The 22452-nt window shown below is 41.2% G+C and overlaps 1 protein-coding gene across 1 annotated transcript in view; it reads right to left on the reverse strand.

Moving 5' to 3' along the window:
* IBTK (inhibitor of Bruton tyrosine kinase) overlaps positions 1–22452 on the reverse strand; it is a 124128-nt gene that overhangs the window by 74027 nt on the left and 27649 nt on the right. Inside the window, exons 5-11 of the mRNA XM_089693094.1 lie at positions 20465–20575; positions 19028–19198; positions 15974–16091; positions 15399–15579; positions 15192–15315; positions 12928–13105; positions 4074–4236 (exon numbers count right to left, since the gene is read on the reverse strand). Of these exons, the coding sequence (XP_089549220.1) occupies positions 4074–4236; positions 12928–13105; positions 15192–15315; positions 15399–15579; positions 15974–16091; positions 19028–19198; positions 20465–20575 (1046 nt within the window). The remainder of the gene's footprint in view (positions 1–4073; positions 4237–12927; positions 13106–15191; positions 15316–15398; positions 15580–15973; positions 16092–19027; positions 19199–20464; positions 20576–22452) is intronic.

The raw sequence follows: 22452 nt of genomic DNA on the forward strand, positions 1-22452 counted from the left end.
TTTAATATGCATAGTTGCCCACTTAAAAGGGAAGTCTGCCTTTAGCACGGTAGATGTGGAACGTGACAGTGAGACCCCTAAGGCTTCCGACTTTTGGTAATTAATCCTGAACTGGGCAAAGCATTCAAAAGGCTTCAGTTCCGAAATAAGATTCGGGAGGGAGACCAAAGGGTTATAGAGAAAAAATAGTAAAAAATAGTAAATCGTCTGCGTAAGCAGCAACCTTCGGACCCAACCGGGAGTCGACAAAAACACCTTGAATATCGCAATTCTTAAGCACCATGCATTGGAATGGCTCCAGAGTGAAAATAAAAATCAATGTAATAAAGCAAGGAATAGCCATCCGGACCTGGGGCCTTGCCCATGTGCATGTGGGAAAGGGCCACTCCAAACTCCTCTGCCGTCAAGGGAGCATCCAAGGAAGCAACCGCCTTCTCCGGTATATTTGGTAGGCCAGAGTCCAGCAAATAACGCCGAATATCCTCTACTCCAACCACCCCCCCTTATGTTGATTCCGCTGACAAATTATAAAGAGATTGATAATATCTTTGGAATACACCCGCTATATCGCCTGCCAAATGGACCATCCTACCTGACTCGTCCTTAAGCTCCGGATTAAACGCTCTACCTCTCTGATTCCGCAAGGCCCGAGCCAGAATTTTGCCACATTTGTTCCGATGTTCGTAAAAAGAATGGCGACATTTAGCAAGCATCGCCTTAGCTTTATCCATGGCCAGAGAGCTCAACTGGGCACGCAGGATCGTAAGTTCCGCTAAGGCCGTGTTAGCTAACGACTGTTTGTGTTTTCTAACAATCTAATTTTGTCCAACAGCTTCAACACCTGCTGCAATCGTTCCTTTTTCAGCCTGGCCCCCCATTTGATAAGAGGGCCCCTGGCATAGGCTTTGTGCGTCTCCTAGATCGTCATCAGTCTGGGCCTACGTTTGCCTTTATTTCTACCTACTTTTATCCTGTTACAGGGCCCTGCACTGTTAATATATATATATATATATATATATATCTCAAAAGACTATAAATTCATGTGTCCCTCAAAGAAAAAAAAAATAAAATAGTGAATAGTAGTATGGCAAGCATGTTCTATGACGATATATAGGCTTTTTTAATAAAGGGATATACAAAAGGTAGGCACATAGAACAATAGTTAATCTGTAATGCATACAAAATTAGTAATGTGTTTTATCATACAGTGTGTATTCAAAACAAGATTAAAGTCTAACTCAATCTTTTGTGCCTGCCTTCTCACCATAATTTAAAAATCCAGCATAAATACCTTAAATTGACAAGCAGGATCATTCTCCTCTCTCTAGAGTAAGCCTTCAATGCAGCATAGAGCAGCATGCACTCTGATGTGTACACCACTCTATGCCAGCAAACAGGTGAAATGGTCCAGTCCGCACATACACCAGAATTTAGGGTGTGCGGCCAGTGGTGGCACTATCTGGAACATAGTGAAGAAAAGGCCAGTATTACAGAAATCTTACAGACTTTGCAGGACCTCTATATCAAGCTATACCTTGACAAAGACGTCCTTGACCTGACCTTAAAATGCTACATCAGTCATTTCTGTATTACAGTAAAATTGCTAAATTACAAAACGGAGTGTCGGCCTTTTCTCTACTGTATTCTATGCAGCATTCACTTGCAAGACCAGGCCCACAGTGTCTGTAGTGTATATGAGATGTACGGTACATGCGTTAATGTAATCATCTGTACTGAGTCCTCAAAGGTTTAAAGATGAGGCCATAGCCTTTAATATCCACATAAATCATTTAGATACTTTTACAAAAAAAATAACATATGGTTAATGTTACAACTTGCTATCAAAACACAAAAAGTACCTAAAATTAACTTGCTTTTAGCGAGTATACAATTACATGCTATTCCTACAAGATTTCCAGATGAGCAAGCAAGGAATCATTCATTCTGTTTATTTTTCTAACTGTTAGAAGAAAAGGAGGAAACCTCTGATGGGTAGCAAACTTTTTTCCTTTTCAGTTTAATGTCAGCCACTATGTGTGGTCTTCCCCATCAATTTTTTTCAAACATAGCCAGCCTCAGGTTTAGCTGCTCATCAAGCTATATGCAATTGGTACATTCCCTCCCATTTATAAGTAATTAAAGTGGTTCTAAAGTGGAAACATTTCTTACCTTAAAGCATTCCCTGCATTAAAATAGAGGTATGGGTTACATTTGCATAATCTGAATCCTGGTGAGCTGCTACTATGAAAAACTATTTTCTGCCCTCCGAAATGTACACTCTTCTGAAATCACATAAAATACCTGTGGGAGGGGCTGAGGTCTCTCATGCAGCATCATCCCGACATTGAAGTCGGTATCCAACCCCTCTTATGACTGACATCAGCTTCTGACAGTCTGCATGCTCCCTAGACATCAGCAGAACTTCAGCTCTTCTCACACTCCCCCCCTCACCTCTCCCATCCAAGCTGTTGAGATTCTACACACAGGGAGTTTCTTTCCCCCTACTCCTCCCTCCCATCAAGGTCGTTCTGTGTCCAAGTTTCACTTCGCTCTGGTTCACATCTGGGCGGTGGTGCGGGCCGTGATTTGCACAGGCACGAGAGCCCATTCATTTGAATGCACTCCCGTGGCCCAGGACACGCAAGGAACAAGTCCCTGCACTACTTTGGAAATCGCAGCCCGCACGGGAACCGAGGTCCCCAGTACGGGCGGTGATCTATATGATCTATTTAAGGTAAACAATGTTTGTCCCATCAACCCCCGATCTTAGATTGTATTCTCCTTGACGGTTAGGGACTAATGTGAATGTACAATATATATGTAAAGTGCTGCGTACATTGATGGAGCTATATACGTACCTGTAATAAATAAAATAAATGTATATGATAAACTATGGTTCTGCTTCAGTTGTCTCATCAATACAAGTTTAGTGGAGTTACGCCAAAACTGGGTCTTTCAAATTTTCTATGAGCCTGGATTCACATACGTGTGTAGAAATCACCCCGCGTTTCAATGATACTATTGTGTGTGAATACCTTTGAAGCTTTAATGCAAATTTACCACTGTTGCCATTTATTTATTTACTACAGGTACTTATATAGCACCGCCAACTTATGCAACGCATTACATATATATTGTACATTCACATCAGTCCCTAACCCTCAAGGGCCGTACAATCTAAGGACCCTAACTTACATTCATATATACACATACTAGGGCCAATTTTAGGGCCATGTCTTTTGGAGTGTGGGAGGAAACTGGAGTACCCAGAGGAAACCCATGCAGCACAGGGAGAACATGTAAACTGCAGGTAGGTGCTGCCATGGTTGACATTTTCAATCTGCCTTTCTCTACTTCAATGCACAAATAGCTCTCAATGACTTCTATGCACAAATCACTCCCCAATTGACTTCCAAGCACAAATCTCTCCCCCATTGACTTCTATGCACAATTCGCTCCCCCACTGACTTCCATGCACAATTCTCTCCCCCACTGACTTCCATGCACAATTCTCTCCCCCACTGACTTCCATGCACAATTCTCTCCCCCACTGACTTCCATTGCACAAATCGCTCCCCCACTGACTTCCATGCACAAATCGCTACCCCATTGATTTCCATGCACAAATCACTCCTATTGACTTACATGTACAAATCGCTCCCATTGACTTTCATGCACAAATCACTCCAACTGACTTTAATGAAAAAGCATGAATGGCAAACGTATGTGAAAAATTATCTTAGAATGGCATGGCACGAAACTCTATGCCTTGCAAGTTTGGAACACACCGCTCCAACCTCGCACAAGACTCTTTCTGCAATGGCATTCAAAGCGCAATCCATGAGCATCACATCTGTGTGAGCTGCATGAACAGGAAAACATTATATCTTGCTTGTAATGTGAATCTCAGCATTTTAAAATGCATCCACAATTGCATATGTATGAACCAGGGCTGAATGTGAATGGCCAGATTACTTACTTGTTCTGGCTGCCAGGTAAAAAGGTCAAATGTCAAAACTCACTTCAAAACATGTTAGAATTTCTTTTAAAAATAACTAATTAAACAAACACACGGGACATTACCTTGTTTTGGATCAGACTGTAACACAGCAAAGTTGCATCCATTAGGATCTGATGTTACACTAACAGCCCTGTGAACAAAGGGAAGCTTCTGAAGAGAAATTCTTTCATAAACACTGTTGGGATCACTGTGAATGGGGTCTGTTATAGAGGGATCTGGAAGAAAAAGGGGTAATATGGACAACAAACACAGACTAAAGCAGACAAGGCAATAACAATGTTCTTATCTACAAATAATACAAAAATACTTGGAACATTGAAGAGACTGGATAACATGCTGAAGGACATTTATCAATTCCGTCACTCAGCCAGGCAATGCCAGGTAGTAGTAGTGAGACAGATTTATTACAATAAGACAGATTCATTCAACCCAGATACCGTCAATAGGAGTAGACTCACCGGAGTCTGGACGGGGTGGAAGGCGAACCCGGAGAGCCGGAGATGGGAGCTGATCTGAGGCTGCAGGGTCACGCCGGATCCCCCGGCGCAGTATGAATGGGAGATCCGTGCGGCTGAGAGAGAGGAGACGCTGCTGAGCACGTGACCTGCCGCGGAGCATCACTGGGGGAAAGAGGCGGCCGGCCGGCTTCCTGATGTGACAGGGAGCTGTGGTCCACTGTTGCAAACACCCCCTGGCTGACTGTCTGATCCTGGGTCAGGGAGACTCATGAATATCAAGAGATCCATCCTGCTTCCCTGGGACGAATCAAAATGAAATAAAGTATGGAAACCCAGAGGAATCCCCCCTCCAGGACTGTGCAGCAGTGAAGGCCCTCCACATAATCCTGGAGCCACAAGCCTGGAGTCACCGACCTGGGAAGGGTGAGTGAGTACTGCTGGGGGATTATTGTGTTGTGGACCCTTGAGAGACACAGGAGACCAAGGGGTGAAAGAGGAGAGGGGAGGATTCCCAGGGGTTGGAAGAGAAGAAGAGAGGAGGCCCAGGTGTCTTAGAAGAGTAAAAACACATAGGAAAAACAGCAAGCCTGTCTGGTCCATAAATCATAAAGAAGCGGTAAAATCCCATCTTGAGAATATGAAGAATAAAGGTTCCAAGGGAGCAGGGGCTCAAAGGGTCCCAAACAGGAATAAAGAAATTTACATCATATGGAAATATTACACCAGAAAGGGCCCAAGCGCAAAAGGGGAAATGGACATTAGTCTAGGAAGCAGTCCTAGATTATCACTGGGCATGAATAGCAGTTGTAGCCAACAAATAGTAGATGGCTCGGGAAAAAAAGAATCTGATGGTGAACTACAAGTACCAAATAAGAAGGAGATGATAGAAATGTTTCAAAATTTGGAAAAAATGATAAAACATGAATTGACAGCTATACGAAAGGATTTAGGGCATCTGCTAACAAGAATGGAAGAATCAGAGGAGAAAGTCAAAATCCAGGCCCAAAACATAGATAATCTAAGGAAAAAAATAACCCATTTGGTAACCTCTCAGAAAAAATTGACCTATAGGATGGAAGCTCAAGAAAATAAAGAAAGAAGGTGTAATCTTAGAGTACGAGGAATCCCAGAGACTGCAAAAGGCGAAACGCTATACGATCTAGTTAAAAAATTCTGCACTCCATAAGAAACAGACCTGATACAGATGGGATCAAGTTAGACGGAGTGTTCAGAATAGGAAAGTTCAAACAGGCTACTGAGAAGGACAGGCCGAGAGACATAATTGTCCAGTTCCAAAAATTTGGGGCCAAAGATGAGATTTGGAAGAAAACTAAGGGAAGATCAACAATTAAGTATGGAGATTGGACTATCCAAATTTATGCGGACTTAACAGCAGAGACCCTAAGGAGAAGGAGATCCCTGAGACCCCTGCTGGAGCAAATGAGAAAACAGAATGTGCAGTATAGATGGGGTACCTCAGCAACACTAATTGGCTGGAAAAACGGGGCCACAGCTTATTTGAGATTCCCGGAGGAACTAAGGGATTTTTGTGATAGACTGGACTTGCAAAGAATGGAGATTGTTGGGTGGGAAGAAGAGGATAAAGGAGATACAGAGAACACAAGAAAAGAGGACTGGCAGCGGGTCAGGGGAAGGGGGGGGAGGCTCTGGGGCCGAGGAGGGAAGGGAGGAAGAATTAGGTAGAAAATAGGTTTTTTTTTTTTTTTCTCTCCCTCCCTCTCTCTCTCTCGCCCCTGGTCTCCCCCCCCCCGAAAGTTGAGGCCCTCCGGGAAGCTCCGGTTAGGAGAGAAGTAAAGATACTTCCTGAGCCTGGCTGATAGAGAGAGGGGACCTGGGGTGGGGTCGGAGGAGAGGTGAGCCGTACATGGGCGGAGCTTACGCCCTAAATTTTAAATCAAAAGGTGGAATCAGATCCACAAATGATTTGTAGGCAGTTTATAAGCCTAAAAATGGGTAGGGGAAAAAGAAGAGAGGGTGGGGGGTGGGAGAAGGGGGTTGGGCGGGAGGGAGCCGAGGGAGGGGAGGTTGGGTTGATATGCTGCAAGATAGTAGGGGGGCCTAATAGGAAGAGACGAATCAGAAGAGAGATAGACAGAATCAAGAAAGATGGAAGAAATACAGTTTATAACATATAATGTGAATGGGTTGAACTGTCCTGGGAAAAGATTTAAGTTGTTTAAAGAGTTACACCACAGGGCAACGTCAGTGGTATTTTTACAGGAGACACATTTTGAGATAGAATCAAATGTGAAATTAAAATCCAAATATTATCCAACATGGTATTATGCTGACTCTCCAATTAAAAGAGCAAAGGGGGTGGCAATAGGATTGGCAAAGAATATGAGATTTGAGTTGGAAGATAGAAAGACTGACCCGGAGGGGAGATTCCTGTTTTTGAAAGGTAAACTACAGGGAATTGAGTGTACACTAGCCAATATATATTGCCCCAACAAGAAACCGGAGATCTTTTTGAAGGGTTTGTTGAAAAAATTGATAGATTTTAAAAAAGGGCGTTTGATAATAGCAGGAGATTTTAATTTTTGTATGGACCCACAAAAGGATGCAACCTCCCTTGTGCGGAGAGAGGGGGGTAGGTCTCTGAGAGCTTTGAAGAAGGTGATCCACGAGTACCAACTGGTGGACACCTGGAGAATGATGCATATGAAAGACAGAGACTATACCTTCTTCTCTAATGCACATGAGATATACTTGAGACTGGACTACATTCTAATGGATCATCAACTCATTGAAATGCTGGTTAAAATAGAAATAGAGACAAGAACTTTCTCGGACCATGCCCCAGTTGTAATGAAAATAGGATGGGGAAAAAGGTGGACGGGAGGTTTAGGATGGAGGTTAAACGAGGCTCTTCTCTTGGATGAAGATATTGTGCAGAAGATCAGGGAAGAGATTAAGGTATTTTTCAAGGAGAATGAGACAGAGGAAGTAACGACAGCTACAGTATGGGAAATTCATAAGGTATATATAAGAGGAATTTTGATTGCGATGGGAGCAAGGAAGAAAAAAGAAAGAAGAGAGAGGGTTAGTGGACTCTTAAAGGAAATCCTGGATTTGGAGCAGATACATAAGAAGAAAATAACAATAGAAACAAGACAGAAGTTAATGGATAAAAAAGACGAATTAGAGAGATTGATGGAAGAGGAGAGGAGAAGGGTATATAACAAAGTATTAAGCGAAAGATATAGATGGGGAGATAGACCAGGAAAATATTTAATGAGAGCCCTGAATAAAAAGAAAAACAGGAATTATATAGAAAAGATAAAAAGCCCTAAGGGGGAGTTGGTCCACTCAACTAAAGAAATCGTTAAAGTATTCACGGAGTATTATAGAAAGTTGTATAACATCAGTCATCAAGGTTCACCAAAAGAAACTAGAGAAGGTATTAACGAAAAAAGGAAGATATATTTAAAAAATGCTGGATTACCAAAGCTTAGTGAAGCACAATTGAATTCCTTAGATGCGGAAATTTCCCTGGAAGAAATAGAAGTAGCATTAAGAAGTACAGGGGGAGGGAAAAGCCCAGGCCCGGATGGTTATACAGTTAAGTACTATAAAAAAATTTTGTGAAGTACTGATACCAAAGTTAAAGAAGTATATGAATGACTTGGGAGGGGGGATGGAGGGGAGGAGGGAATCCCTTCAGGCCCATGTCGTTCTCATTCATAAAGAGGGAAAAGATCCTTCTCAGTGCTCTAGTTATAGACCAATTTCATTATTAAACACTGATACCAAGTTGTACGCAAAGGTCTTGGCAAACAGGCTAAAAGATCTAATGCCCGAATGGATCCATGGAGATCAGGTGGGGTTTGTCCCGGGGAGAGAGGGTAGAGACAATGGGTTGAGAACTTTGATGCTTATCCAGAAAAGTAGAAAAGGAAAAGCCCCGGTGGTGCTCTTGTCAATTGATGCCGAAAAGGCATTTGATAGAGTGGACTGGGGCTTTATGATGGACAACTTGGAAGTGTTGGGGATTGGAGAGAGAATGCGTGAGTGGATAGGTAAATTATATAGGGAGCCCACCGCAATCATCACGGTAAACGGGGAGAGGTCGGAATCCATTGGGATGTCCAATGGAACAAGACAAGGCTGTCCATTGTCCCCCTTGCTGTACATTTTGACATTGGAACCCCTGTTATCAATAATAAGGAATAGCGGAGCGGTAAAGGGAATCCAGATAGAAAATATAGAACATAAAGTAGCGGCCTTTGCGGACGATCTCTTTGTTTTATGTAGCAACCCCCGAATAACACTACCAAGTATAATGAAGACCCTGAAGGAATATGGTGAACTATCAAATCTAAAAATTAACCCAACAAAAACAGAGATTTTGAACATCAATATACCAAAGAGCGAAAAGAGAAGCTACAAAAAGAATTCCCCTTTATATGGAGAGAAAAGATATAAATACCTGGGAATAAAACTTGCTACCTCATGTAAACAACTGTATAGATTAAACTATATTTCCCCTGATAAATGAGATTAAGGACGAACTAAAAAGATTAGAAGGAGGAAATCCATCATGGTTAGGACGTATAAATCTAGTTAAAATGGTAATATACCTAAAATACTCTATAGATTTCAAATGATTCCAATAAAACTCCCAGAGGCATTTTTTAAGATAATGAGAAGAATGATAACAAGATATATATGGAGGAATAAAAACCAAGAATATCATATGAAACACTGAGTAGGACTAAAGAGAAAGGGGGGATGGGACTACCTGATGTCAAGGAGATATTACAAAGCAGTAATTTTAGCAAGAATCTATGATTGGACTTTTAACCACAAGGGGAAAGGTTGGGTAAAAATAGAAAATGAACTGAGTGGAATTAATTTGAGTAAGATGATATGGGTTCCAGCACATTATAGAAGAATTAAAGAAAGCACAAGCACCTTCACATTAAACGTTTTAAGGACATGGGATAATCTACACAAACACTTGAAATGGGAATTCAACTCTATATTAATGCCTCTTGCAAACACGGAGTTCTTCCCTCCAGGAAAAGATGAGATATCAGGGAGATGGTTTAAAAAGGAAGATATCCAACTGAGAGACGTATTGGTAGAGGGGGAATTGAGAACATTTAAAGAATTAAAAGAGAGGGGAGGAGATATGTTTACTAAAATAGATGAGTGGAAATATCACCAATTAAAATGTTTTATTGGAAATCTCCCAAAGCCCTTGAGATTAAAAAAGGAGTGGAATATGTTTGAAAGGCTATTAGAAACACGTAGAGATGGGAAACATGGTGTTACAAAAATTTATAGAATACTCACAGAATTAGACACAGACACAAAGTTAATTTTTATAACAAATTGGGAAAGAGATATGGAGGTGGTGATAGATGAAGATCAACAGAATAAGATATGTAGATTAGTTCACGAGAGTGTTAGTATGAGAGACGTTGAGATTAATTATAAATGTCTGACACGATGGCATATTACACCGAGCACTGAGCACAGGATGAGGGGGGAGAATTCAAAAATGTGTTGGAGAGGATGTGGGGAGGAGGGCACGGCGTTTCATATATGGTGGCAATGTCCAAAAATTCAGGTTTTCTGGAAGACAATAGTTAAATCAATAGAAATAATAACTGGAAATGACATAGGGCTAGACCGAACCATGTGTCTCCTACATAATGTTGAGACAACCGTAAATAAATATAAAGAATCAGGCGTATGGTACTACTTAAGTGCTGCAAAAGGGTTGATTCCCAAGTTTTGGTGGAAGACGGAGGTGCCGACGGAGGAGGATTGGATCAATAGGGTAAACCAGATTAGTAGAATGGAAAAATCTTATTATACTCAGGAAGACAGGTTGGATCTATACTATTCGCGATGGGAAAAATGGGAAAAATCAGGATTGAAAGAGAAATATAGAAAACTTTAAACTAGGAAGTTATTTAAAGTTATTGGGCCTTGAGAGATTGGAGATCTTGCAGAGGGGAGGGAGGGGGGAAGGGGGGTAGAGGTGGGCTGGGAGGGTAGGGAGAGAAAAGAGGTAAAATGGAAGGGGCAAAGTAGAAATGTATTGATTATTTATATGTATTGTGTCTCTTCTTGTGGAATTTTTGTAATAACATGAAAAATTAATAAATATTTAAATTTAAAAAAAAGACAGATTCATTCATTTATACTTTTCTCCCTCTGCTACTCTCAAGTAACACTGCGATACAATAAAACACGGCCCTGGCTGCTTCTTAATTGAAGCGTCTGTTTTCAGTGAAAAATGGTATTATCCCCAGTGGTAAATCAGTCACAGCTCTTTGCAAATCTGTTGAAGTTTTCTGTCCAGGATTACAGGCGCAGGGTTCGCAAATGCACATAAAAACTATCGCACAGACTCTGCTAGCTGCAAGGCAGCCTGATTTGCATCTACATGTTGCTAATTTACTTGAAAAGTCCCTTATTGTGTTCCACAAATTGTCCACACTACTAGAACCTTATAGGCGCTGTAACAATCTGGATTTCCGCACTTGAATTCTTTTTTTTCTTCTTTCCTTTTCAGAACAGAAATATCAGGCTAAGTATCACTTGCCTGAACTTAATGTGTTGAAAACAGACAGACATTTTAAAAAATGCTATATAATAAAGGTGCTGTCATTACTGCATGAACAAAGCCAAAAGCTTTGTTAAATGATAGTGTTCCTTCCTCCAGCAGCCCATAGAGTGTCAATTATCAGCTTTGACAGGTCAGCCGCTATGGGGGGATTTACACCCCTGACACTGAGCTGATATTACTGCTCCAAGAAAATAACAATCGTGAATAATGACACACATACCTAATTCTGAGAGACAAGTCTGCACTATTATGCTTAACAGACAAGATTTAGTTTCCTACAAATGTATTTTCCTGACTGGTTCTAGTTATGTAGCTTGGCTTCACTGAAGTGAAAAAACACTTGCCAACATGAAGTTGGAATCAATCATGGATTTGTGTTTAAAGGATTTATTATATTATTTTAGTTAAAGGTGGAGTCTGACAGGTTTAGCCACCTACTGGCTTCTTTGATCTATTAAAGGACACCAGCAGTTAGACCTCCCAATAGGAAGCAGATGACCTGGTGAACTCAAGCACAGAAATTTCCAAGAGACATACAGATCAAGAGACATACCAAACAGTCAACAGGATTTAACACTTCAGAATCTAAGAAACACTGATATCAATTCTGGGTAGACCTACCCTTTAACCTCCCTGGCGGTCTGATTATTTATTTCAGGTACTTATATAGCACCGTCAATTTACGCAGCGCTTTTACACATATATTGTACATTCACATCAGTCCCTAACCCTCAAGGGGTGTACAATCTAAAGTCCCCAACTTACATCCATACATACACATACTAGGGCCAATTTAGACAGGATCCAATTAACCTACCAGCACGTTTTTGGATCATGATTTGATTATGTCAATATTTTGGAATGTCAAAGCGGTACATTGTTTTGCATGGAAATTTGTTGTTTTATATTGTAGGCTATTGATTCTTAGGAATAACTCACTTAAACTTGTCCAAACAAGATTCTAGTAAACATCCCGGGTATGATAAAGTTTGAAACACGAAATCATAAATTATAATATAATAATTATAAAAAACTAATAATATAATACATTTAATTCAATAATGTAATCAAACCAAAAACACTGAAATTTGAAATAGAGCGCCAAGTTCGCACCTCAATGAGCTCAGTTGCAATTGTCGCTGTCGTCACTTTCAGTGTCTGATGATGAATTTCCCCATGAATCATTATCGCTCAATTCTGCAAGTGATTCTAATTCACTATCGCTGTTTTCTAGCTGGTCTAAAACAGCTTTTGACCTAAATGGACGCTTTTTTGGATGCCGTGGATGTTCTCAAGTTTCCAGGCAGAAAGAATGGTAAAAGTGGAGGCAGGGCACTGGACAAAGCACTAGGGACAAAACTGATGTGAAATGGTTTGATACAGTAATGTAATCCTAACAGATTACAATGTATTATGTGTATGTCATGTTTTGTTTACTTTTGTTAATCTCTCACCAGTTCCGCCCCATGTCACGGCTCTTGCAGGGAAGGGAACCTGGAAGACGGATGCCGGCATCGGCCGGAGGACATCGGCCGGAGGACACAGCGGGAGGACATCGGCTGGAGGACACAGTGGGAGGACACCGGCTGGAGGACACAGTGGGAGGACACCGGCTGGAGGACACAGTGGGAGGACATTGGTCGGAGGACACTGTGGGAGGACATTGGGGGATCGCAGGAACAAGGTAAATTACACTACAGTGTAATCCCGAGTGTGGCTTGGGGTTACCGCTTTTGATACTGAAAATTAACCCCCGAGCCAGATTGCCATTCTGTTCTATTTTTGCCACATTTCAATTTTTGAAGCAGGTTACTTGACTTTATGTTCACATTTCCAAAAATTACCTTTTTTATCCATGTAGATTTTCTTTTCACACATCCACTTTCCAGTAAACCCTTCGCCTTCCTGGGTGACAAACAGCATTTCATTCTTGTTAAGGGCAAAATCAGACATAAACACCTGGCGGCCATAAACCCAACGGCATTGCTTCAATGAACTGCTGGAAGACTTCCAGCAAAAAACCTTCAAACAAAAAATTGAGAAACTTATAGTACAGCAGAACAAATCATGACAAAAATGTAAAGTGCTGGATTTTTTTTTCTTTTAGTAAATCCGATAGTCTAATGTTGATTCATTTGTTTTGGCATAAAGAATGTCTCAGTCCAAAGCACTAGTGTTATTTCTGTCTGCTGCTTTGTTCCTCTTCTATCAGCATGAATCAGTTCTGACAAGTTTTTTTGACACCATGAGATAAAATGGTGACAGAGGAGAGACCTCCAGCACAGTGACAGCTTTAGCTCTGTTCCTGTGAGCTGTGTGAAGGGGGGTGTGTCCCTTCCCTCCAATCAGTTCTCAGAGTTCTGCTCATTGAGCTCTGCAGGGTGTAACTTCAGCTCTCTGCCACTTTTTTTCTGACAGCTCTACAAGCCTTATGAACACAGCACTTTGAATGAATCTAGAGAAGAGAAGACTGCCAATAAGACAGGTACAACTTATATAGGAGGATTTGTTTCATCTCTGTGTATCACCTGAGGCCAGTCACTTCTTATTACTTACTCGAGCCTGATCCAGCAATGTACACGCGAGCAGCTTCTGTCCTGGCTCTTTGCCTCCTCACAGGAGGCAGCTGCTGTCAATCACAGCCTGTGAAGAGGGAGCAGGGCCAAACCTCGTTCTGTGTGTCTTATGAACATACACAGCAGGGCTCGGGAACAAGCACGCACAAGTGCCCCCATAGAAAGCAGCTTGCTATGGTGGCACTTAGAAGGGGGGGGAGCCCAGAGAGCCAGCGAGGGACCCGAGAAGTGGAGGATCAGGGCTGCTCTGTGCAAAACTCTTACACAGAGCAGATAAGTATAACATGTCAGTTATTAAAAAAAAAATAAGCCTTTAATATCACTTTAAGCATTAATGCAATAGTTTAAACTGAATTCGTGCTTGGCCCATGCAGGGCAAAGCAACAGGTTTTCTTTAATGCAGACCACCAAATGCACAATTTATATAGCCCAATGTCTGGGACATGCAGTTCTGGGCAGGTAGTTTTTTTATACATTTAGCCCTGCTGTGGTCAAGCTGCAGGGCTTGTCAGGTGAAAGCATTTGGGCAGCTCCACTACCACCCGATTGCTCCCACACATGCCACTAAAGTATGCGTGCAAGGGCATCCTGAAGAAATAACTTTTTTATCTCATTGGGGCCGGAGCGTCATCTACATGATCAGCAGATGCGCTTCTGCTGAGTGTTAAGAGAGCCTGACATTACCCTTTCCTGACAAGCACCCAATCAGTGCTCATCACACGGCAATGTCTCTCCCCTCTCTGCTAGTCCCCGGGTGTGGTGCTGGAGACAGGCAGGGTAGTGAGGAGGAGATAAACAGGGCGATGTTAATGTCGCCATAAAGTCCCTTTCATTTTTAAAAGCCCCAACCCCACTACTAATAGCACATATAAAGATAACACCTCCTGCGCTCTAGGACTCAAACCAGGAGGTGGAGGAATTGAGGAACCTCAAAACAATTCCACTAGTGCATGGAAGGATGTGCAGCTCTACAACAAGGCTGGGGAAGCCCAACTGATACTATGAAGTGAAGCAAAAAGAAAGAGAGCACCAACCTTGCGCATTACCTCGAGTGTAGACCTTCAAAGTGAGGCTGACGCGTTTTGAAGGGAGACCCCCCTTCATCAGAGCTCTGATGAAGAAGGGTCTGCCTTTGAAACGCGGCAGCCTCACTTTGAAGGTCTACCCTCGTGACATGACATACATTGGCTCTACACTCCCCAGTTCCTTTGAGGATCTGTAATGCTTGTTTTACATCCTTGTTTGTGAGTATATATATTTTATTTAATAAAATTACTGAGGAAATGCACAAGGTTGGTGAGATCTTTCTTTTTGCTTCACTTCACACAACTAAAAGCCCCTCAGAGCTAAATACAGTTTTGGTTTAAATATTTTTTTCTATCAGGACAAGTAGGCTGTCATGAGGGAAAAGTAGACTGGGACCCCAATTTGAACAAGTAGTGAAGTGGAAGGGACTCCTCGGACAAGTAGTTTTTTTAAAAAATGTCCAGTTTTTACTTTAGTGGTTTAAAATAAATAAATGGCAAACATACTCTTCCAGCTTGATCCAAGGCAAGAAAACTAACAGACTGCCCACCATTTTCTTTGAGATGCTGCGTATCTGCTTTTTGATCCAAATATCCTCCAGAAACTAGGACCTTTTTTAAGTTTAGTTGCCTGAAAAAGAAAAAAAACTCTTAATATAGAAGTACTGAAAAAAAATACCATATACATGTAAGAGGTATACAGAAATATCTCACTTTGATGCTAGTTTCTTGCACTGGTACTCTGTAAGAAGGTATATATCTCCTTTTTCAGTAACACAGACTGTAGCTCCATCACTAGCAGCCACAAGAGATATGCTAATGTCTTTATGATGAAGTGCAGAGACTTGTCTAGGACAGCTGACAAGCTTTTCTCCATTAGGGTCCACCAGGTATCCTAGAAGAACCAAGCCATTAGTTTTTATGACAGAGTTCAAAGGGAAAGCTGTTGTGATACAAACATATGTGGACTGCTGCTGCTGACCTTTATCTGAAAACACATGCTGCCTAGCTTATAAGTCAACATCTGGCTTCAATACACTGAGCCACTGACCCTGAACAAGTCAGAGAAGTAAGAATCCTTTCTTGCATACATCCCCCCCCCCTTGGTCAGTAACACAAAGTAGTATAAGCAAGAGGGTTAAAAATGACAGCCAGACAGCCAACATTTTCAGGAGAATTCAGCAAGGGTAGCTTCCATGCTTCTCTCATGACAGTATTTATTTTGGAAATGTGGTAATAAGAATTTTAACAGTGAACAAAGGCAGGAAAAAACTCTTGTGATTACATACCTAATTGACCTCCATTTAGTCCCATTGTATACACTGCATCTTTACTCCACAGGACAGTGTGAAACCTTCCAGCTGTCACCCCTATGACAGATTTGCCTTTCAAAGTTTTGGCTTGAACCTGTAGAAACAAAGGTTATTGCCAAAAAAAAAACTAAACACTTAGAGCTTAGTAAGCTAATTACTGTGTGTGTGTATATATATATATACACACACATATATATATATATATATATATATATATATATATACATATATAAATAAATAAAAACACGGCCTGCCTTTACACGCACATGAACGCTATTGGTATCCCAGTCTTAGTCTGTAGGGTTCAATATTGAGTTGGCCCACCCTTTGCAGCTATAACAGCTTCAACTCTTCTGGGAAGGTTGTCCACAAGGTTTAGGAGTGTGTCTATGGGAATGTTTGACGATTCTTCCAGAAGCACATTTGTAATATCAGGCACTAATGTCTGACGAGAAAGCCTGGCTCGCAGTCTCTACTCTAATTCATCCCAAAGGTGTTCTATTGGGTTGTAGGCCAGTCAAGTTCCTCCACCCCAAACGCGTTCATCCATGTCTTTATGGACCTTTGTGCACTGGTGCGCAGTCATGTTGGAACAGAAAGGGGCCATCTCCAAACTGTTCTCACAAAGTTGGGAGCATGAAATTATCCAAAATGTTTTGGTATGCTGATGCCTTAAGAGTTCCCTTCACTGGAACTCAGCCCAACCCCTGAAAAACATACCCACACCATAATCCCCCCTCCACCAAACTTTATACTTGGCACAATGCAGTCCGACAAATACCGTTCTCCTGGCAACCGCCAAACCCAGACACGTCCATCGGACTGCTAAACAGAAGAGTGATTTGTTACTCCAGAAAACACGTCTCCACTGCTCTACAGTCCAGTGGTGGTGTGCTTTACACCACTGCATCCGACGCTTTTCATTGCACTTGGTGATTTAAGGTTTGGATGTAGCTGCTTGGCCATGGAAACCCATTCCATGAAGCTCTTTAAGCACTGCTGTTGTGCTAATCTGAGGGCCACATAAACTTTGAAAGTCTTTAGCTATTAACTCTGCAGACAGTTGGCGACTTCTGCGCTTACGCTGAACCCACTCAGTCATTTTGTCAATTGTTCCCATTTGCTTACACAGTATCTCACAGAAGTGAGTCCACCCCTCACAATTTTGTAAATATTTTATTCTATCTTTTCATGTGACAACACTGAAGAAATGACACTTTGCTACAATGTAAAGTAGTGAGTGTACAGCTTGAATAACAGTGTAAATTTGCTGTCCCCTCAAAATAACTCAACACACAGCCATTAATATCTAAACCGCTGGCAACAAAAGTGAGTACACCCCTAAATGAAAATGTCCAAATTGGGCCCAAAGTGTCAATATTTTGTGCGGCCTCCATTATTTTCCAGCACTGCCTTAACCCTCTTGGGCATGGAGTTCACCAGAGTTTCACAGATTGCCACTGGAGTCCTCTTCCACTCCTTCATGATGACATCATGAAGCTGGTGGATGTTAGAGACCATGCGCCCTACCAACTTCCATTTGAGGATGCCTCACAGATGCTCAATAGGGTTTAGGTCTGGAGATATGTTTGGCCAGTCCATCACCTTTACCCTCAGCTTCTTTAGCAAGGCAGTGGTTGTCTTGGAGCTGTGTTTGGGGTCGTTATGTTGGAATATTGTCCTACGGCCCAGTCTCTGAAGGGAGAGGATCATGCTCTGCTTCAGTATGTCACAGTACAAATTGGCATTCATGGTTCCCTCAATGAACTGTAGCTCCCCAGTGCCGGCAGCACTCATGCAGGCCCAGACCATGACACTCCCACCACAATACTTGACTGTAGGCAAGACACACTTGCTTTGTACTCCTTACTTGGTTGGCACCACACATGCTTGGAACCATCTGAGCCAAATAAATTTATCTTGGTCTCATCAGATCACAGGCAATGGTTCCAATAATCCATGTCCTTAGTCTTCTTGTCTTCAGCAAACGGTTTGCGGGCTTTCTTGTGCATCATCTTTAGAAGAGGCTTCCTTCTGGGACAGCCATGAAGACCAATTTGATGCAGTGTGCAGCGTATGGTCTGAGCACTGACAGGCTGACCCCCCACCCCTTCAACCTCTGCAGCAATGCTGGCAGCACTCATACATCTATTTCCCAAAGACAACCTCTGGATATGACACTGAGCACGTGCACTCCACTTCTTTGGTCGGCCATGGCGAGGCCTGTTCTGAGTGGAACCTGTCCTGTTAAACCGCTGTATGGTCTTGGCCACCGTGCTGCAGCTCAGTTTCAGGGTCTCTGCAATCTTCTTATAGCTTAAGTCATCTTTATGTAGAGCAACAATTCCTTTTTTCAGATCCTCAGAGTTCTTTGACATTTGAGGTGCCATGTTGAACGTCCACTGACCAGTATGAGAGAGTGAGAGCATTAACACCAAATTTGAGAGTGATATCAAATTTAACACACCTGCTCTCCATTCTCACCTAAGACCTTGTAACACTAACAAGTCACATGACACCGGGGAGGGAAAATGGCTAATTGGGACCAATATGGACATTTTCACTTAGGGGTGTACTCTTATTGCCAGCGGTTTAGACATTATTGGCTGAGTTCTGTTGAGTTATTTTGAGAGGACAGCAAATTTACACTGTTATACAGGCTGTACACTCACTACTTTACATTGTAGCAAAGTGTCATTTCTTCAGTGTTGTCACATGAAAAGATATAAAATATTTATAAAAATGTGAGAGGTATACTCACTTCTGTGAGATACTGTATATATATATATATATATATATATATATATATATACACACACACACACACACACACACACACACACACACACACACACACACACAGAGACATACTCACACACACACTGTATATGGGAAATGCTTCTACTTGGGCTGCAGCCAGTCCGATGACCGATTTCTTTCCCCCCAGTTAACCCTAAAAGCTAGGTCACTTTCCTGTCCCAATCTGTGAATGCCTACAAATAGCTTTCTTTTTACAAGAAATACGCATACCTGTCTGGGTGTATTACAACTTGAAAGGGGAGGTAATATGCCTAGTTGATGAAAAGTGTTTAAGCCAAATGTGTAGACATATCCATCCTCTGTCAATACTACTGTATGGTCCTTGGCAGCAGCCACCTGGCTACAAGGGTGACCAGTCAGACCTTCCACCAATCTCGGTACCTTGAAAATAAGAAAGAAAAACATGAATTATATACACAAGAGATATACTAAATATATACAACAGAAATAAAGTGAAATTTCACTGTGACCAGTTTGATTGCTTTTTGCGCTGCTCAAAGTAGAGGTGAAAGCATATCCATGTGACCCAGAACATGGGAACATGCAAAGAGGAAAGGATCGCTGCTACTCCTGATTAGCCCGGGTGAATAAATGATAAAGAGCGGCCTCAGCCTACGTGTCTCCACCAAATCACACACCCTCCCCACAGGGCTTAGTCATAGAGAGCACCTTTGGACACAGGCATTGTCAGGCTAAGGGGAGGGGAATGTTAAATGTTCTAGCAGATTTAGATACAATCTGCAATCTGATACAATCAATTTAACAATCTGAAGCCAAATTCCAGCTCACACTGCAGTTACAGCAACAGTTTTTTTTTCTTTTGGGATAAAGGTTTTACTTGATAGTTTGTTCTGTTGAACAACAACTGATTTACTGGTTGGATAACCGTAAAATAAAAATAAAGGAAAGAAAGCTTAAAAAGAAAACTAATGCAGCCACCACATCTTAGAATTGATAACTGCAAAAAAGTAAATGTTTGAATTTGGGCTTAATGCCGCTGTAAAATATTTTACCAAGTAAATCGCTTATTTCACCATTTGAGACTTTGTTAAATACTGTGCCTGCTAATGCTCAGGTAAAATTTACGAAAAAAGAATAATATATATTTAAAACTTTTATATTGGTATTCTGTATTAATATGTAGCAATTTCCTCCCCAGTAAATTTCCTGATAGTTGTACTTTTAAAAAGGAAGTAGGGCATTATATGAAGGACAAGAATAGAAGCTATAATATGATCTATCAGGTTTAAACAAAAACAGCTGGAACCAGCTTTCAGCAAAATAATAGGCAATTGTGTTTTATAGAGAGGCTGCATGCCAGAACATATAGAATAAAAAGAATAGGAGATTGGTTGAAATGGCATACAAATGATGTCTTGTACAATCCTAGCTTGTGTTTTAAATTGTAATTCACTTTTTTCCATAGTTCTACACTTTAAATGTCATGCCTACGTGGCGATTTGCCAAGACTTTATGAACGTGAACACAATGTTCTGTTCTTCTGTCTCTTTTTTCAAAGAATAATAAGCTCTGTATAATCCCCATGGAAAATATCTCTTTCATCCTTAAACATGATCAATCATCTTTACAGCTTTTCATAATACAACTCTTACTAGGTCCTGATGGAGTTACATATGCAAAACATACCAGACATGTGAGTTCATCGCCATGACCAAGACGACCTCCCTGACCATGGCCACAAGTGTAAACCTGCCCTTTCTGAGACAGGAATACTGAGTGAAACTTGCAAAGTACCACCTAAAGAGAAGAGAAAACAACTTTAGTTTGGAGTCATCCTAACCTCTATCTCAATACTCTGCTGGCCATAACAATTATATTTCTGCTTTCCTTGGTATTTTTTCCTGAATGGTTGAACTGTTAGTAATTACAAAAAACAAAAGGCGATCACTGTAATTCCAAACCACCTAAACAAAACTACTATTAAACCATCTTCTAATGTCTACTTCAAGTCTATGATGAAAGGCCAGCTCTAACCACAACTAAAATGTCACATTTTCCAGGTGACTAGCAAGTTGCATCCTAAACTTCTTTTTATTACTTAGGGACTCCAGCAGGAAGGTATCACCACTAAAATATCCACACCCACCCAAGTTTTGTTGGCATGTTAAATCAAAAGTTGGTTTAACAATTCCATGATGGATTCTCCATAATAAAAGAATTAAACTGGGAAAGCCAGCAGCAAGAGAGGTACATCTTTACTATGGTTTATAGGAAGGAGACAGACATAAAAATAAATTCAAACCTTGGCAATGCAGAATTTGATAAGATTTAGGTAGTCAGGAGGGGATTCTGTGCACCAATGCTGACTTTTATTAATAGTATCAGTTTTGAATGTAGTTAGCCCTAAAGTGGTTGTAAAGCTAAGTTGTTTTTTTTACCTTAATTCATTCAATGCAGTAAGGTAAAAAATCTTATGTGGTCTGCTTTCTCCCTAGCCCCCACTTATACTTACCTGAGCCAGATCTCGATCCAGCGATGTGCATGAGAGCAGCGGCTCTCTCTCCTCATTGGCTCGGAGACAGCACCAGGAGCCAATGGCTCCTGCTGCTGTAAATCAAAGCCAATGAGGAGAGGCAGGGGACAGGGTGGGGCCGAGCCACAATTGTGCCCCATAGCAAAAGGCTTGCTATGAGGCACTCGGCAGGGGCCAGGAGCGCTGACAGAGGACCCGAGAACAGCAGGGTCGGGCTGCTCTGTACAAAACTATTGCACAGAGGAGGTAAAGTATGACATGTTTATTATTTTTAAAAATTAATAATTGAAGACTAACAAACACTTTAACACTTCAAGTCCGGACACTTTTACCCCCTTCCTGTCCAGGCCAATTTTCAGCTTTCAGTGCTATCACACTTTGAATGACAATTGTGCAGTCATGCAACACTGTACCCATATGAATTTTTTTGAGACATTTTATTATTTTGGTGGTATTTATTCACCGCTGGGATTTAAATTTTTTTTGCTATTTAAATGAAAAGGTCCAAAAATTTTGAAAAAAAGTGTTTTTCTTATAAAATTTTGCAAATAAATAATATTTCATCATAAATCTTGGCCAAAATTTATTCCGTTATCTTTTTAGTAAAAAATAAATAAATAAATAACACAAATTAGTTTATAACCAAAAATTATAATTTTTAAACATTTTTATTTTATTTTTTTATATTATTTGTTTTTTGTTTTTTTTTCTTCATACTGTCACCCTAGCAGTACAGTGTCACCATGGTGACACTATACTACTTGTGGGGGGTGATGAAGATTTTTTTTTTTTAACACTGATTGCTTTTACACCCATAAAGGCTGTAAAAGCAATCATTTCTCTTTCTGTCTGCATTCTTGCAGCCATTGAGAACTACTGTGTGAGCTGTGATTGGTCACAGCTTGTCACATGGTACAAGGCTGTTGTGAATAGCCTTGTACCATGTGACCTCTGTGATCATTCACAGATTTCACACGTAGTAAGCAATGATGTCAGAAGTGACATCTTGCTTACTACTCTGCATGTGATCACTGATTGGCCAATCAGTGATAACATAATTGGGACCTCGCACAGAGGTCTCGTACGACGATCGGTGTTCCACTGTGTTCGGAGGACACAGCGGGCACCGGATTGCGGTGCT

The sequence above is a fragment of the Staurois parvus genome, unplaced genomic scaffold (assembly GCF_062004578.1).
Source record: "Staurois parvus isolate SC_StPar_1 unplaced genomic scaffold, SC_StPar_1.0 ptg000613l, whole genome shotgun sequence".
Classification (NCBI taxonomy): Eukaryota; Metazoa; Chordata; class Amphibia; order Anura; family Ranidae; genus Staurois; species Staurois parvus.